At 33.4% G+C, this 14,261-nt stretch overlaps 1 protein-coding gene across 7 annotated transcripts in view; it reads right to left on the bottom strand.

Annotated features, from left to right (window-relative positions):
• Nucleotides 1-14,261, bottom strand: part of LOC124360348 (polycystic kidney disease and receptor for egg jelly-related protein-like) — a 202,855-nt gene that overhangs the window by 57,564 nt on the left and 131,030 nt on the right. For all 7 annotated transcript variants that reach the window (XR_006922237.1, XR_006922234.1, XR_006922235.1 and 4 more), the window contains 3 exons: nucleotides 9,784-9,933; nucleotides 8,469-8,564; nucleotides 3,427-3,657 (listed from right to left, as the gene is read on the bottom strand). Coding sequence is in view for 4 of the 7 variants with exons in the window: in XM_046813902.1 (XP_046669858.1) it covers nucleotides 3,427-3,657; nucleotides 8,469-8,564; nucleotides 9,784-9,933 (477 nt within the window). In the remaining 3 variants the exon portion in view is untranslated. The remainder of the gene's footprint in view (nucleotides 1-3,426; nucleotides 3,658-8,468; nucleotides 8,565-9,783; nucleotides 9,934-14,261) is intronic.

Genomic DNA, 14,261 nt, shown 5'->3' on the forward strand with positions numbered 1-14,261 from the left:
AGGCTCTCCACCACGAGCCCCGCCAGCTTACGCTTGTCGCTCATGATGAGGTGTCGGCCGTGGGCCATGAACCACTGTCGGCTGATTCTGTTGATGTCAATCACGCTACTCACAGCCAGCTCCTGAATGAAAGTATTTACCAGCGTGGTCTCCAAGTGAATGGGATTATCAGGCTCCAAGTTGTGACGGTGTGGGAGAGTCACAATGACCATGTTGGTGTTGGTGGGTCTAACCGCGAGTTCCTTCTCTATGTGAATATGTATGTTTTTCTGCTAGTCGTCCGTCAGATCATTGGTTCCCGAAATTAACATCTCGCAATGTGACTTGCGTGTTAGAGAGGGGGTCAAGATATTGCGCAGCTTGGCTCCTGGCTTACAGATGCCACTCACCTTTGTTGCAAGAGCCACCAGTTCTGTGACACGACGATTGTTCCTGTCACTACTTATCCCTACTGTTTTGAACCGCACGGGAGATTTTGGTGCTTGTATTGTCTGATTTATTAGGTTCTTATTGTTTCTTTACCTGTGTTCGTGTTCAACAGGTTTATAGTTCGGCGCAGTGTACGTATTTTGTACCTTTTTTGAAGTTTGTTGCTTTTGCTGATGTTTTCTATATAACCCTCGTCCACGGCTCATGCTCATGCTCTCATGCTCTCATGCGCTCATGCGCTCATGCTCTCATGCTCTCACCCTCGCAGGTGATACTTTGAAGCTTCAGGCACTGCACCTCTGCTTCTAAAACCTCAACAGTGGTCCGCAGACTCAGTGCGATATCTGTATTGGCACCTTAGTTTTTTCCATCCTTTACCGTCGATCCGAGTAAACTGCAATGCACAGCCGAGCCTGTAAGTTTGCATAATGGTGACGCCAAAGACTCGATCTGGACGGCAGAATATACTGTCTCAGCTCGGACGTTCAGAGTGGCGCGATGTACCGACACAGCAAAGGCCACTGTAGTAGGCAAGGCATCCTCTGGTAAACCGAGATGCGGCTCGCTCTAGACACTGCCGTCCAATGTCGCGGAAGTGCGTGCGGTCTGGTGTACGTGGGATTTGCTCACTTGAAATATTTGGTCCGTGAATTATAAGCAATCGAGTGTCCGATTCTATAGTATGATTGAACAGCTTTAGGTATTCACTCTCCAGGTCACACAGTGAGAGATCCGACGCGGGTGTGGAGCAGACGGGTATTGCATATGAATCCAGCGCAGGTGGTGTACGAGGCAATGAGGGCATTGGGGATTTCAGCAGAGATGACAAGAGGGTACGCATTGTGACAGGATGTACGCCACTGTGTTTTTGATTACAGGCCATAACTTATGTCATACTCGCATCAGTTTTGATCGATGCGCCACAGCTCTTCCCTAGACAGCGCCAAGATACCTCTCCATTTTTTTTAGAATTCGTTGCTGTCGATATTTAATTCCGTTGAAAATAAGGCACGGTTTTCCTGACTTGTTTTTTCAACAGTGACAGACATGTTTATAATAAAATACATATATATATATATATATATATATATATATATATATATATATATATATATATATATATATATATATATATAACAAAAATTAAATAAATAGATGATTAAAATGCAGTAAAATATTAATAACAGACAACGAATACATAATATAATATTTTGATCATAAATACAAAGAGGTTAAATTATAAAGATTAAAAATATTTCTAAAAACAATAAAGTATATTTAATTTATAACAAGATCCACTATAATAAAGTGTGGATAAAATATGAAACAATATTTAAAATAACACAATAAATACAAAATTATTAGTGTTTAAAGTTATAGAAAGAAATGTATGTAAAAGAAGATAAAGACACAAATATAAGGCAATGTCTGAGATTCTAACTGGCGAACTAGCGTGTCTGAGACTCTAACACTGCCGTCTTGACCATCTAGAACTGTGATAAGGTTTGACTGATAATGTTTCATTAGTGGCGGTCCTCATAATTATGTCAAACGTGGATTATATTGCTGTAAACATGTCTAAACTTGTTAGTCTGATAGTTAAATTTACAGCTTGTAATTACTTACGAAGAAAACTGCCTATTTCCTGTCAGTTCCTTACTATGAAACTTAATGAAACTATTCCGCAGTCAAAATTATTCCATATGACGTAAAATCATATAAAATTAAACTAAACTAGGGAGTAAAGTACGTGTTTGTAGGGTAGAACCAGGTGTACTAACGACTACCAAGATATTGCAAGATAACCAAATTAAATAACTGTATTATGTAACCTTACTATGTGACCATAATATGAACTTCTGTACCCCATTACTTTTTTGGTTTATAAAACATATTAAATCAATTAATATTTGGTAAAATGTAAATTATAAAATAACATGACTGTAACATAGTGCAATGGATTATGTTGGATTGACAACAAATTACATAACAATGAATCATCATCGTTATTCTTCTAAAAATCAGGATAAAAATTCGTTTCTCCACAGACATTAGGCCACCAAAGAAAGTTTTGAACAATGTTATTCACTGAAAGATATTTACAAAGTAACCAAAGAATGATAGAAACAAAATTTACTTAGAGAAATTAGAACACGCACACCAGTTAATATTTAAATCAAAAGTACCTTTTGGACTGAATAAAAGATAAATTGATAAACTGTATTCATTTTAATTAATTTTTTCTCAATTATGTATCTATGTTATAAATCTCTCTGTTTAAGACTAGTATTTCTCTTACATTTTAATCACATGTTCAATTGTTCTGTTTATTTATATATGTGAAATTCTATTCATGTAATTTTTGTTTGTTGGTTGTACTACTTTAATATTCTTTATACCATTCTGATAACGTCAAATGCCGAAATATTAAAGGGCATTTGTACTAAGAAGTCTGCTTTATGTTAATAATTGCGCATTTATGCAATTATAGAACACAAGTGAATAGAAAAGCCTTTTGGTAAGAGATTTGTACTTTAAATATATTTAGCAATCGTGAACAGAAGAATTCAAAATTTTCACATTATTTCTAGCCAGTTCAGATATCATGGTGTTAAGATTGTAATGTTTAATTTTAAGATTGCTTGTTATCTTAGATGTTTGAAATATTATTTTGTTTTATTTAATTCCCTATTAAATATAAACTACAAATATCTTGTTTGGGTTTAATTTTTAGAAGAACTAAACGCAAGAAGCAACTGTAATGTGTGATATAAAAATATAGTGATGAAGCTTTTATTAAATTTGCATTTTAAGAAGTTTTTAAGCAAGTTAAGAAAATAATCTTTTTTTGTTGCGGATATAATTAATAAACCCTTCTTCTTTACTAATTAATATTAGTAGCCTCCCATTCTTTTTACATTTTATGAATTTCTTCCAAATGATTGCATCTAAATAGTTGTTAAACTACCAATAGTTCTGGTTACCTTCAAATCTTACCTGTTTCTTATCTTTTCTATCCAGCCGCCATAGAAAAAAGATTAAGAGGAGGTATACTAACAGAATACTCGCAACAATAGCGACAACTAGCGGATTGTCAAGAACTGTAAGGAACAACTTGGCATCTGCAAAAGGATCTATTTCCTGGGGTGGTACAGGAAATGCAGCCGCAAACACCGACAAATGTTTGCACTGACAGTGAACGTCCTTTTCCTTGGTGCGGGGATCTACCTGTATGTAAAGATTATAACACATGTATCGGATCTAATATTGATAGTTAATATGTATTTATACATAAAAAACTATGTTCTAATGGCAATGAAATCACCAAGGTCAAAGTAAAGGGTGATTCAATCAGAGAGTCGGTTTTTACGTATCATATTAAGAGATTTAGTTTAATAAAAACTAAAAATAAATAATTCATTATGTTCATATTACCTTCCTTTTTCACGTATAAAAAAATTATGACATGTATGTGGCCTCCTCAACTGTGCTGGCACAACAGCTCTGTCCATAAAACTTACAATGACTGCACAAGTGTGCACATCCATTTCGCTGACCACCCGATGAATTGTTTTCATTCAAGTAAGTGATGTCTAGGGATGTATTAGGATACTCCAATCACCTTAAACATAAAAGTCTCACGACCTCGGTGTCCAATGGTTATCGGAATTCTTAGAAATGACGCGATCCTAGACAAACTTATGTATGGTTAGACACGGAATGCAAGAACGAGAGAGATACCAGCCGTTCCAACAATCGGTATATTCCCGGAAATAGGAACGAAGTCAAATATTGTTATCAACAAACAAACGAAATTCTACCAGTCGTTACTCTTTTTGAACCACCCTTTAGTAGAGTTTACACTTTAGCAGACTTTATACTTCGTATTTAAAAGTATATTTAATTGCCATTTTAGTATACGAAATAAACAAGCAAAATAAACGCATGGAATTTTTTAAACTCTGATCATTGATATAAAAGTTTGAATAAGCTCAGGTTTTGTATTGTTTAGAAAATTTTTACCTACAACCGAATAGATCATTAGATTTATATACGATTCATACTGCTAGACTGTAGGCAAGAGCTAATAAACATTGTTTTGTACAAAACCTAGCTTTCTCTGGATCTGATAGAGGAATGTGCCCTAAGAAAGAAACCAGTTATCAGTAACGTTAGTTTTTATGACGGTTAAAATATGAGGGTATTGAAATGGTAAACCAATATGAATAACAGTTCTCCGTGGGTCATACTTTTTTGATTGACACACTTAAAAATAAACAATCATACACTGTCGTCTAATCTGACAAAAAGACTAGAAGTTTTTACCCAAATGGTGTTTTTTTGTGTCGGTATTTGATCCTGATTTAACTGAAAATAATACATGCCTTTAAAGCCTTTTAAAAACAGGTGACTTTATTTTGATTCAGAAAAAGTATAGTGATGTACAGGTATTACAAAAACTTTATATTACTGTTTCATCACAGCTGAATTGCATTCAAATTTCGGTAAGGTGATACCGGTACTGTTACATAGAAAGTATATGCTCATTGCAAAAGTTCTTCACTTAACCTTAGGGGATAAATATTGCTGAAATCCGTTTCGTAAGTTAAGTGCTTTTCGTTTGCTCTTTACATATAACGATTAAATTTGAAAAATTTGAACAAAGAGTGTATGAAAATTTAACAAGAAAATAATATTATAACGTATTAAGTTAAGTAGTTAAATCGCCTTTCTAACAGAACATTGGAACCGGGTCGTAATTGGTGCCATTTTGACCTTTGGGCTGAACTATATGTAAGTATACGTCGCTTACATACGTATATAACAGCAAAGTTTAGTTTTTAATGGATTCTGGTTAGAAATCGTTTGAATCGTAAAATGGCAAATAAAAATACAATAGAGGGTTTGAGGGTAATTTGACGAGGGTGACGTCCGCCACCCACGTCAAAACTACGCGTGGATCTACAGTCCTACAATCACACGAACCACACAGTTAGATTTTGCTTTTTAATATAAGCAGTTATCGATAAACTGATGTGGTCTGTAGGATGATTTATAATCTATTGTATATTGTAAGTATGTAACCAAGCGAACTTTAGGTTTCTTCTGATGTATCCTTCTAGTGTAGTATTTAAGGTAAGAAAATATTTTTTAAAAGGTTTACCGATACATTATCATTTTGCATATTTTAATATTAAATACTTCGTTAAAATATTTCGTTAATTCTTTAAGCATGCGGAATTATTATATCCTATTTTAGAATCTTAGAGCATTGGAAAAAACGGTTTATTGTAGTATCACTAGATAAAGGAATACAACATTTTCCAATATATATTTTTTTATTATGTGCAAGGCCTTTCTGAATCAAAGATTCATATCATCAGGCACTTCACAAATTATCAAATGTTTACATTTTTATAATAATAATTAATTTTATAATAACATATGGTAAACAATTTGGATGTACGGTTAGCCAGTATCAAATATTTAATGAGAATTTAATTTTAGTTTTTTATAAATTGAGATGAGAGTAAAACTGAATTTTGAATTAGTCCGTCTTCATTATTGATAATTTTTTCTTGATTTATGTTAATGTAAAATGTTTCCCTAGCATTTAAGTGTGTTGTGTTTGTAACTTCTTTTAATAATCGTAAATTTTTATTAGAGATTGTGTGTCCAGATTCAATACAGTGATTCGCCACAGCAGATTTTTCATTTGAATCTGGACACACAAACTCTAATAAAAATTTCGGTCATTACGAAAGAACTAAACTTGACGAACCCGACCTCATTAGATATATAGGGAATATGCATATACAAACTTTGATTGGCATGTTTAGAATTTGATTTTCCAAGGATTATAATGACGGGGACTTCACTTAAAAGGAGATTCAAGCCATAGACGTACTGTATGAGTTTTCCATACTGTAGTGATGAGCTTTCCTCGTACACAAAAATATAAGAAAACAACATAAGAAAGATTCTTGATTTATTCTTGAGTAAACTTGGGTATTTTTGGGTGCAAGCACATCTCATGTTAAAATAATCTAGAATTTTGTGTTATATATTCAATACTATACCATATTGTAATAATGGCCTCCTACTAAGTTTGCAATTATATTCTAAATAGTTGTTTTCAATGAACCAATATCCGTTGGGAGAATTTCAGACAAAAGGTCTTTAAAGTCTTAAAAACTTCGTGTCTAACGATAAGCAACAGTGAGGATTTCAATATTAAGACCACTATAAATAATGTTTTCATGTTCTTTTTGCGCATTTAATTTAAAATAGCTTCAAACTGGAAAAAAGTATACATTTATTCTGGGAGATTGGCAAATGTCAATAATTTTATATGTAAATTATTTTCATTTGAAGCACATAGCGCCAATTCAAAATGCGTCTTCTGCTCATTTAATTTATATGTTACTGAATTAAAATTTTAATGAAGCTACTACCACACCCTCAGTGAGTAAAATATATGTGATGCTCTTACTCATCAAAACTTACCTACTGGTTTAGCTACTCTCTTTTGAGGCCTTGGCAGTTCAATCACTTTCAAAAGTAGTACTTTCTTATTTTGATCCCAATGTAGCCGCCCGTATCGAAAGTTTTCTCTTAAGTCTATCTTTCGATTTTTGATGGGAACAAACAACAACTACGATGATATAGGGTCAATGTCGGCACTAGCCTCTCTCGATCTCTGTAGTTTAAGCTTCGCTTCCTTTTTTTCTAAGGTTGCTTACTTGGTTAGAATTTCCTTGTACCTATTGTAGTTATTTATTGTACCAATCGCCTTTTAGCTGTATTAACGTATTAGTTCAGTCAAATCAGCTAAATGGTCAACAGTTATAAATTTGTAATAAAGATACCAAAGGCCTCCGGAGGTGGGTGTTGCGCTAAGCAAATTTTCTTGCGGGAATCTTTCTTACAGAAATTGCATTTATCAGGTTACATTTGAGGTCCATTAAGACTGTAAGCTACATGTTACGAACTAATGATATTTGTAAATTTTTTCGTTATTTTCAAAAATTATCAAGCAGATTTTCTAACATCTCAGTTAGGCTATTGGCTTCCTGCTCAGATATCGAGCCCACTCCTCGCATAATATGTCCTACTATTTATTTCCCATCTCTGTTCTTTGAAATAGTCTTAAAAGGAGGTAACTGTAGCAACGGACTTTTCACACTGCCATCTTTTGCAGCTGTAACCAATGTTGCTTTAATTGCTTTAGATTCCGCAGTCTGTTTGTTCTTGGAAATGTCATGTTCGCTTTTTCATTAGGTAGGTCCTGAATGCTGTTCCTTACACGTCATACATCTCAAGACTGCTGAGTCTATTTTCGTCATAAGACACCAATATATTATGTATCGATATTCCTGTCTAGAGCTCCATGTTCATCAATATTTAAATAGTTTGATTTGTTTTCTGGAAAATAAAAACCCCAACAAAAATTTGTCCAGTGATATGTACATAACATTGTGTAATTGTTTATTTTTCTATAACGGGTTGTAAAACTAAACATAAATGGTTAAACCATGAGTTTAAAAAACTTGAAGAGTAGTATTGATATCAGAATGATTTCAATACTACAGAATACTAGTATCGTCCATTATTTGAAACTCAAACCCTGAAATAACCCTAACACTAATTTATTTTAAGCATTTGATAATATGTAGAGAGGATGGGATAACACGAATAACATTATTTGCTCGCATAAGTCACCAAATAACTAATAAAATACGATTTTGAACAAACTATTAGTTGAATAACAGGAATTATACAATAAACATAATTTCAAGCAGCGTTGTGGACCAGAGTGACGGAAATTTAGGAATATGCTTCCTTATTTGCTTGTGATTAGTGTAATTCTTATTAACAAAAATATGTTATTACAGTACACTTATTTAGCGAATAATTTCGTCTGATATAAATAATTTTAAAGTTGTGTTTTTGATATTCCTAATCACACAAGAAGCTACATTGAAATATAAATATAATGAAACTTATTTAGTATAGTTAAAAGTTATTGAGATACTCACATCACACCCACGTGAACTCCATTGACCTTTATCCCAATATTGACAAAGAACAGAACTCATTTCGAAGGAATAAGGAACGGTCTCATTTGTTTGAATCTGCATCAGAACAATAATTCATAAAGTATATTTTTTACAATTTAACAGTAGCTTTTTCAGTTAGTTATGAATTCGTTAGTTGAACTACTATTTGTTTTATAAACATAAAATACTTTACAAATTGTTAAGATACGTTTAATGACCAAACTGTTAGCTCCCCTAAGCAGTCATCAAAATTGAAAGTACGTTTATGAAAAGTCATCGAACAAAGTATAACGTGCCACAATATAACCGTCGCAATTTAAATATATATATATAATTTTTTCAATAAACACAGAATCACAAATAGTAAAATACAATATAATTGAATCTTAAAAAGTAAGGGCTCTGTGGTGTAATGGTAGCACATTCACTCGGCAAGTGAGAGATCCGCGTTCGAGTCCCGGCGGGGCAAGTACCTATTGTGATTCAATGTTTATTTAAAAATTAAAAAAACTATTGCCATTTTTACATATATATATATATATATATATATATATATATATATACGCATTGCTAAGCGTGTGTCTCGTATTTTTAATTCTAATTTTTAACATATTATTTACATTTTTATCTACAACTGTAAACACATCTTTCTTATAAAATTTACTTAGATTATTGAATAGATGCGCAATAAAATCCATTTTAATAACAAATTCTATAAGCTATCTTTATTTAAGATTTAAACTATGATTTTGTTAGTTAAAATTTTGAAAGTCTGAAAGGAAATATTACTTCTTTTATTTATGATTACCCTTCGAATATGCTATGAACCTATATATATATATATATATATATATATATATATATTTTATTTAAATTATTTAATATATTATCTTTAACAACATGTTAATAGTCATTTTACACTTTAGTTTTGTACCGTGATATACGAATTAATACATTTCGTTATTTAATTTAAAAAATTACTTAAACGATTATAAAATATTTTTGGATGAACTGAATTTGTAATATTTTTTAATAAATTTTATAACATTTAAATTTAATTTTTCCTTTCCAAATTATACAAAAAAAAATGCAGGAAAATACATTATCTGACAGTTTAAATTGCTTCAATTAATAATTAGAATATTTAATTTAATAAAAACAGTAGATCTAATAGACCGATATGATTAAATATGTATTTATGTGATCTTCAAAAATATTCATTAATGATTAATCCAAATAAAATCTACTCGTATCTGCTATATATCCTCCCTGACTAGTTTATTTATCGACTTACCTCTATTCCAGGAAGAATTGCAACGAATAAAAAGCTTGGTTCTTCTTCTTTGTTATAAATAACTGGATAAAAAGGAGAGATCTGGGTTATGTTAACATATTCACTCGTTACCATTTCGTAATCAGGCCTGAAATCTGGTAAAGCGTAAACCTGCAATCAGTGGTGAATGGTATGGTTATAATAAAAGTGCCTATTTAGTAGAGTAGATGGTATAGATTTATGTGTTTAATTTTGTTGGGCCATGATGATGCAGGAACAAAGCATTTTATTACGATTTCTTGAAGTATACATAGTTAATAAAAGAATTATTGTATACAATAAAAATATCATGACATTGTAAACATTAACTAATAACTACAAATATATATAATTAGTAAGATTCGAAATATTTGTATCAAGCTTGTTTCAGAAAACATATAACAAATTTGTACCAAAATATCTAGTTAAAGATGGTATAGATTTATGTGTTTAATTTTGTTGGGCCATGATTATGCAGGAACAAAGAATTTTATTATGATTACTTGAAGTATACATAGTTAATAAAAGAATTATTGTATACAATAACAATATCATGACATTGTAAACATTAACTACTAACTACAAATATATATAATTAGTAAGATTCGAAATATTTGTATCAAGCTTGTTTCAGAAAACATGTAACAAATTTGTACCAAAATTTCTAGTTAATATCTCATTAATTCTATTTTGACTGTAAATCATCAGCCAGCTCAAGCCGACTAGATTGTTCAAGGTTCACTTTACAAAGTCTATGCTTAGACGTGTACTTACTAATCCGTTTTTAACTTTCATTAATTATTTTATAATTGATATTAATAACATCTATCTGAATGGTCTGCTGTAAACGGTGTGAAGACACTAGTGCAGTGAAGTGTGTAAGTGCATATGATATTGTGGCGCACAATTTCTGCGTTACTAGTAATGGGGAAAATAATTCCTTCCTGTCAAGAAACGGAAGTGTGTTAACTGAATAAGGCCTCAGCCTTATATTCCACTGCAGGCGCTTTTACCATTGCCTTTATAGTTAAAGCCAAGAAGAATTTCAATAACAAGGCTTTTAGGAGCTCAAGTTATTGAAAAATTAGATGGTAGATGTTTATAAGGTAACGCAATGTACTCAAAGACAGTTGACTCCTCAAATGCGCGCACAAGTTTTCCATTGAGAAGTCACACAGCTGCAAGAAAGGGCATGAAAACTCGAGCAATTCAACACGTGGAGAAAATATCAGCGTGGCGTGGCGGTGAAGGATGTGTGTGCTGCTTAAGGTCTGAACGTGTGGGAGGTTGATGTAGCGTCCGCACATCCGGTACCCTAATTCAAGCGAGATTGCGAGCAGTCGATCGTAACCCAGTTTACTAACCGGATCAAGAAAGGCCAATGGATACTCAAGTAACGAGAGAAAAAAGAACTGACTGCCCAACAGATCAACGCAGCGTTTCCGGGCCGCAGAGTTTACGTCAGTGAGCATTTGTCGCCGACGGACAAGCAATTCTTCACCATGATGACGCACAAGTGCCAAGAAAACGAGACCGATTATATTTTTGCCTGGTACAGAAATTGAAAGCATTTTGCAAGAACTGCATCTTGGAACAAAATGCTTAAGATATCCACGTGCGCTGACATTGAGAAGATCATATAATCTAGAAGCTAACTCTTGTTAAGTATATTTTAATTTATATTATTTTTAGCAGTTTATCTTCAAATTTTAGTTATTGGTATGTATCGTTACACTCGCTTTAATTAAACCCTTGAATGCTGTGATACTCTTGCAGTACTGACACCTCACTGCGGGGTTTTTTTTGCCACTTGCAACCAAAAATTAATTTAATCATTTTATTGGGCAAAAACAATATTATACAGCACTCTGAGTACTATTTATTTAGAGGGCCAGTTCCAGAATACAATAAGGAGTAATTAGGGGGAAACCCGTATTTTTTATATATAATGGGGATGGTGGGGGGGGAGGGGGGTTGAAGGAACTAAAGATGGGTAGGAAATTATCTGTTTATAATTCTTTTAGCAAGTGAAAAATAATACTCACAATGAAAAGAAACGTATTTATTTAGAACATTTGTTTGTATTTACACTTTGTAAAGCTCTTTGAGTTATTATTCAATAATTTTTGAGTTCGTGGAATAGTGCAAAACACGGCACCACACACAGCCCAACATCGCATTCAGCGCACTGGGTAGCGCGATTCGCGGCGTTTCTGTTCTCCTTGTTTTGTGTTTTTACAAACGTGACAAATACGTTGTGCATTTTTTTCTTTTTTTCCGTGGATGGTACAAGAGATGGAAAATGACGCTGTGTTAGACGCATTGGATTATCACCCACAGAGGGTCGGCCACCTTTCTGTTTTGTCCGTGGTTCCAAATTATCAGCCATTATTTGGCGAACAAGCTCTAGGTGGAACTGCTGCAAACGTTGGTTTTCTGCCTGTTTGACAAAGGTATATGGCATGTGCATTTAATATAGACATATCCAAAAAATGGAAAAAAAAGCTTCTTATATACCATCGAGTAGTTCGGCGTACACATTCTACATTGACGATCATCATGTCCGACCTGTCAACTGCTCCCATGTTTGGTTGTTAGTCATGAACAGATATGGGTTTCACAATGGCCCGCTTTGTTTTTCTGTCTAGTTTACCAGTAGATACCATCTCATCTTTGTGCTCCGATGTCAGCATGACAACTTCTCGTTTATCAATCCACCTGACTGCTATACTTGTGCCATTATTTTAGGGCTTCCCGCTCACCTACTTCTAGCTCTTTCTGAAACTGTGGCATTCCCAATCTTATAGATTTTACTGTCCCCACAAGCATTAGTTTTTGTTTTTGTGCAAAAATGTAAATAAGTCGGGACTGGAATAACCAGTTGTCAATAAATAAGCAGTGGCCTTTGTTGAGATAATTTTGGAGAAGAGTTGTCACAATTGCTCCGGAAATACCAAGATTTTCGGAATTGGAGTAGTCAGTGTCTTTCCCAGTATAAACAATGCTATCAAGTATGTAACCCGTCTCACAATCACATAACAGGAATAATTTAATTCCAAACCTACTTCTCTTTGAGGGGATGAACATTTTGAAGCCAAGCTGTCCTTTGAAAAGCAACAAACTTTCGTCAATGCATAGATTTTCTAAATGGTTTTGAAGTTGCGGGAAAATGCTGCCCTGAAAATATCAACCACTTCCTTTATTTTACTAAGTTTGCCATGAGCGGGAGGAAGTGTATTATCAGAAAAGTGCAATAAACGCAAAATAATAAAATACCTGTCTCTAGACATGCATTTAGAGACACTATTCTTATTGAAGAGGGTCACTCGACCAATAATCTTCAATGGCTATTTTTTTGTTATGTACCATCAACATTGTAGTAGCCAAAAAATAACTTCATTTCTTTTCTTCGTAATTGGGACCCACTTTTTCAATCGAGAGTGTTTTCTGAGGGGGGGATGTGGAAACAATGTACTCAAACTGTTTGTTTTTGTTTCCAAAACAATTAAATCTAACAATTCGTCAGTAATAATTTTTTCAAAAGCAATACAGTTCAGAACAATTCTCTGAAAATGTGTCTGAATCCACTACCCCACTTTCCGAATTATCACAATCAAAAACTTGTGGAATAAAATCAGTTGATGTCCATGAATGAGTGTATTTAGTTTTATTTATATTAACCCCTTCGTTTTTATTACTTTGGTTTTTTTGATTTTTACTTTAGGTTTGAACAGTTTTTTTCTCTCTATCTTATTCTTTTTTCTATTTACATTTAGAGGTAGTTTTTTTTTTTCGTTTAGAAATTACCCTACTCGGTCCAGGTAAATTCTGTCCTCAACGATGTCAAGATCACTAACCTCCTCTAATAATAGTGTATTACAATCAAGATCCAAGTCGGATTCAGATTCACTTACCGATAATGTTGGCTGGTATAAAGGGTCAGTATCAACAACGTCATCATCCTCTGATAAATCACTCAAATCCAATCCTATTTCAGAACTCGGCATTTCTAAAAATCTTCTAATCTCATACTCGCCTTCGTTATCCATAGACATAATGGTAGTCTAATTATCCAACAACAACAAAATTATGTCCAGTAGTAATACTATACTAGTAATTATATTTATATAAATAAACACTATATAAATAAAAACAACCTCAATAAGTTCCGAAAACACATAAAAGCACAAGACAAGAACCACTTCTGTGACTGACATTTGACAAAACTTATTCAGAACAGAAAATGCACGTGGTTTTTGTGGTAGTTGAAATATAATATATCAGGTAGCAGCACCAATCAACAAGAGAATAGTGTCCCAGATAGTTCATATTGGAGGCCGCTAGATGGTGTGGGCCCCTTTGTTCAGTAGTAGTGGACTACAACAAAGAGATACATCGTGTTCCGTACATTTACGGGCGTAGCAGTGAGGGCTCCGCGGACGAAAAGGTATATGTACGTT

This window comes from Homalodisca vitripennis, chromosome 4, assembly GCF_021130785.1.
Source record: "Homalodisca vitripennis isolate AUS2020 chromosome 4, UT_GWSS_2.1, whole genome shotgun sequence".
Classification (NCBI taxonomy): Eukaryota; Metazoa; Arthropoda; class Insecta; order Hemiptera; family Cicadellidae; genus Homalodisca; species Homalodisca vitripennis.